The sequence below is a fragment of the Musa acuminata genome, chromosome BXJ2-8, assembly GCF_036884655.1.
Source record: "Musa acuminata AAA Group cultivar baxijiao chromosome BXJ2-8, Cavendish_Baxijiao_AAA, whole genome shotgun sequence".
Taxonomy (NCBI): domain Eukaryota; kingdom Viridiplantae; phylum Streptophyta; class Magnoliopsida; order Zingiberales; family Musaceae; genus Musa; species Musa acuminata.
The window spans coordinates 17690172-17693434 of NC_088345.1; the positions used below are offsets into that span (position 1 = coordinate 17690172).

Below are 3263 nucleotides of genomic sequence, written 5' to 3' on the forward strand. Positions count from 1 at the left end.
CCTTTTGTGGAGTTTATTGTCAGTCTGAAGGAAGGTCCTTTTATGAAGTTTCTGGGTTGCGTAAAAACTCAAGTGGTGCTTTTAGACTTGTCTGAGGTTGGAGCTGGCTGTGTCATAAGAAATCACATGAATCACACTCGTCATAGGTGTTTCTTCATGAGACTTGCTGCTTGTGAGCTGGATGATTTGCCTAAAATTTAGATGACCAATACCATAAAAATCTTAGTTAGGTTATCAACTTATGTAGGATGAGCTAAAATTGTTTTCCCACATGAAAATTTGTGATTAAATGAATTGATTACAAAGTTAACTAAAATGAGGTAAAAACCACTTATAAATATTAATTGCTTGCAGTTGAGGGAGCACCTCAATCTTACTGTCATCATTTTAACTCCCACCACCAGGCAAACCACTGCTTATTTTTTGAAACCCTCATCCCCATTTATCCCTGTATAAATTGCAAGCTCAATGATGTTATTACCCTCCTGACTGCTGATTAGATTGCAATCTGATGCTTTGTTGTTCTCAAATGAAAACTTCCCGATCAGAATGGATTGTGCAAGCATAAAGAAACTCATGTGTCATAATAGGCTGATAGATCACCAATAATCTCCACATGAACATCTGCCATCTTTGAAATGGTGAAACCTTTTGATATCCCTTAGGATGATCACTTTGTTGCACAGTTTGCTTGCAAATTTCATCAACAAATGGCAATCTCCACAAACTCTACGGTTCTTGACAATCCTAATGTCAGATCCAATGGGAGTGCTCAAAAGACCCAAGGCAAGTGCCAACTTCTCACTATGGCATCCTAATGACTCCTTGTCCTCATCCTCAATGTTATGAAGAACCCAATCTGTATCAGGCTCATAACCCTGCTCTTTAGCTCTGGTTGCTAGTTCCTCTAACTTTCCATATATTTCTTTAGATCGTGGATGAGATCGATCACCCGCAACAAAACGATGTCCACCTCCCTCCACCTCAATGTAACTCCATCCAGGTAACCTCTCGATACCACTGTCTTTCATGACAGTCCTTACTTTCGAAGCATCATCCCATCTACCTGCTCCAGAATACATGTTTGAAAGGAAAATAAAGGTACCCTGATGCTTTGGTCTGAAATTGAGAAGCTTTTCTGCTGCTACTTCGGCCAATTCAACATTCTTATTTGCACGGCAGGCATTGAAGAATGCACCCCAGAGAACAAAGTCTGGTTCCATCGGCATGGCTTTCATAAGCGACATGGCATCGTTCAACCGTCCTGCTCTTCCAAACAAGTCCACCATGCAGGTGTAATGCTTAATGGTGGGCTCGATCTTGTACTCGAATCTCATGCTGTCAAATATCTGGAGCCCACGTTCAACCTTCCCAGAGTGAGAGCATGCCATTAGCATGGCCAGAAATACTGCTTCATCTGGTTCAATGCATTCACATTTCATTTCCTCAAAGCATCGGAGAGCTTTTGCCCAATGGCCATGGATTGCCCATCCCAAAATCATCGACGTCCAGGTAAGAAGGTCCCTCCTATCCATAACATCAAACACCTGGGCTGCAAGTTCAATCTTCCCGCATTTGGAATACATAGCCACGAGTGCTGTGCCAATAACACCATTTTCCCTGAACCCACTCTTCAAAGCAAAATCATGAATCCTAATTCCCCTCTCCAAAGCCCCCATCCTCGCGCAAGCTGAGAGGGCAGATGAAATCGTGAATTCGTTGGGCTGCACGCCTGAATCCAACATCTTCTCAAAGAAACCCAATCCCTGCTCATATTCATCGAGTCTCAAGAAACCTGCCACCATCGTCGTCCATGAGACCACATTCTTCTGTGTCATCTGATGAAAAAGCTCAACGGCAGACTGTGCATCACCTTGCCTCATGTATCCCTGAATCAGACTATTCCAAGAAGCCACGCTCCTTACTGGCATCGACTCGAAGAGCCTCCTTGCAACCTCTAAATCACCAGACAAGCAACACCCGTTGATCGAGACGTTCCAAAGGAGCACGCTCGATGCCTTGTGCCACCCAGGCGTGTCGTCGAACACCATAAGAGCACATTCCGCCAATCCGAGCTTAACATACATGTCGACGATGGAGGTCCGGACGAAGAGGTCAAGGTCGAGGCCGGACTTGGCGGCGGCGGCATGGAGACAGGCGGCGTGGCGAGGGGAAGGGAGCGCTGCAGCTGACTTGAGGGCGAAAGGGAAGGCGAGGCGGCTGGGCCGGAGGCCGGAGCGGGTGATGAGGACGAAGTGGGACAGGGCAGCGGAGAAGAGGGAGCAACTGGCAAGGGCGCGGACGAGGGCGTCGAAGACGGGAGGGGACGGGGGGGAGTGGCGGAAGAGGGCGAGCGCGTACGGAACTGCTCGGAGGTGCGGGGAGCAGGCGGCGGACACGAGCTGTGCGGCGAGGCGGGCCGTGAGGGGGAGCCGGAGACGGAGGACGCGGCCGTGGACTTGCTTGAGCTGGAAAGCGGATTTGGAGGAGTGAATGATGGAGATGAGGTGGTATTCAGTTCTGGCCGGCGACGGAGAGGGAGATGGAGGCGAGAGTTTTGGCATTGAGAGGCGGGACTTGGCGATGGGCCGGGAAGCCATTACAGTGACCGGAGTAGGTGGTAGGGCAGAGATGGCAGAAGGATTAGACGACGCGTCCATGTTGCCGGCGGCAGGTGCCCCGGCCAGGAAAAGGGTGGGGCGTCGCAATGTTGGTGGGTCAGGGCGGTTCAAATTTGTCGATCTGAGACCGAGGAAGGAGATACCGTTTATTATGTGGGTGTTGGATTTCAATGGGATTAAAAGCCACATTACAAAGGTTGACCTCCAAGAAATAGTTTGACCACTTTTGATGCATTATGACCGCAACCAAATTAGTACCATTAAGCTTAATTGAATCACCCGTCAAAATTTGAAGAACTATGTGCACTCTTGCTAATGATGAATAAACTTGTGGGTCAGATCATTAAGTTCATGAAAGTATAACTTGTTTATTATCATTATTGTTAAGGAAAACTTGTTTCGGATTTTTACGCGCTCATTTTCGAAGTTCTACCCTAAAATATCATTCACATAGAAAGGAAAGGAATCTCAAAACAATAAACATTGAATTTCGACTCTTAAACTAAATACTAGTAAATTATTTATAGCGTTGATGGTGTTGGGATAAAAATGTGGGGTATTCTAATTTTAATTAAGGAATTAATCAAATATTAAGATAATAAAATAAAAGTAAAATTTGAAAAAAACTTACATACGTGTAGA

General features: G+C 46.2%; 1 protein-coding gene across 1 annotated transcript; it reads right to left on the minus strand.

The window, feature by feature from the left end:
- Positions 1–259: 259 nt before the first annotated feature.
- LOC103994837 (pentatricopeptide repeat-containing protein At1g04840) lies at positions 260–2754 on the minus strand. Its single transcript, XM_009415277.3, has one exon. The coding sequence runs from the start codon at positions 2658–2660 to the stop codon at positions 600–602; it is 2061 nt and encodes a 686-aa protein (XP_009413552.2). The 5' UTR covers positions 2661–2754; the 3' UTR covers positions 260–599.
- Positions 2755–3263: the final 509 nt, after the last annotated feature.

Bases quoted from the DNA above. Each gene is read 5' to 3' on its own strand.
- LOC103994837 (XM_009415277.3), bottom strand. From the start codon at position 2,660: ATGGACGCGTCGTCTAATCCTTCTGCCATCTCTGCCCTACCACCTACT.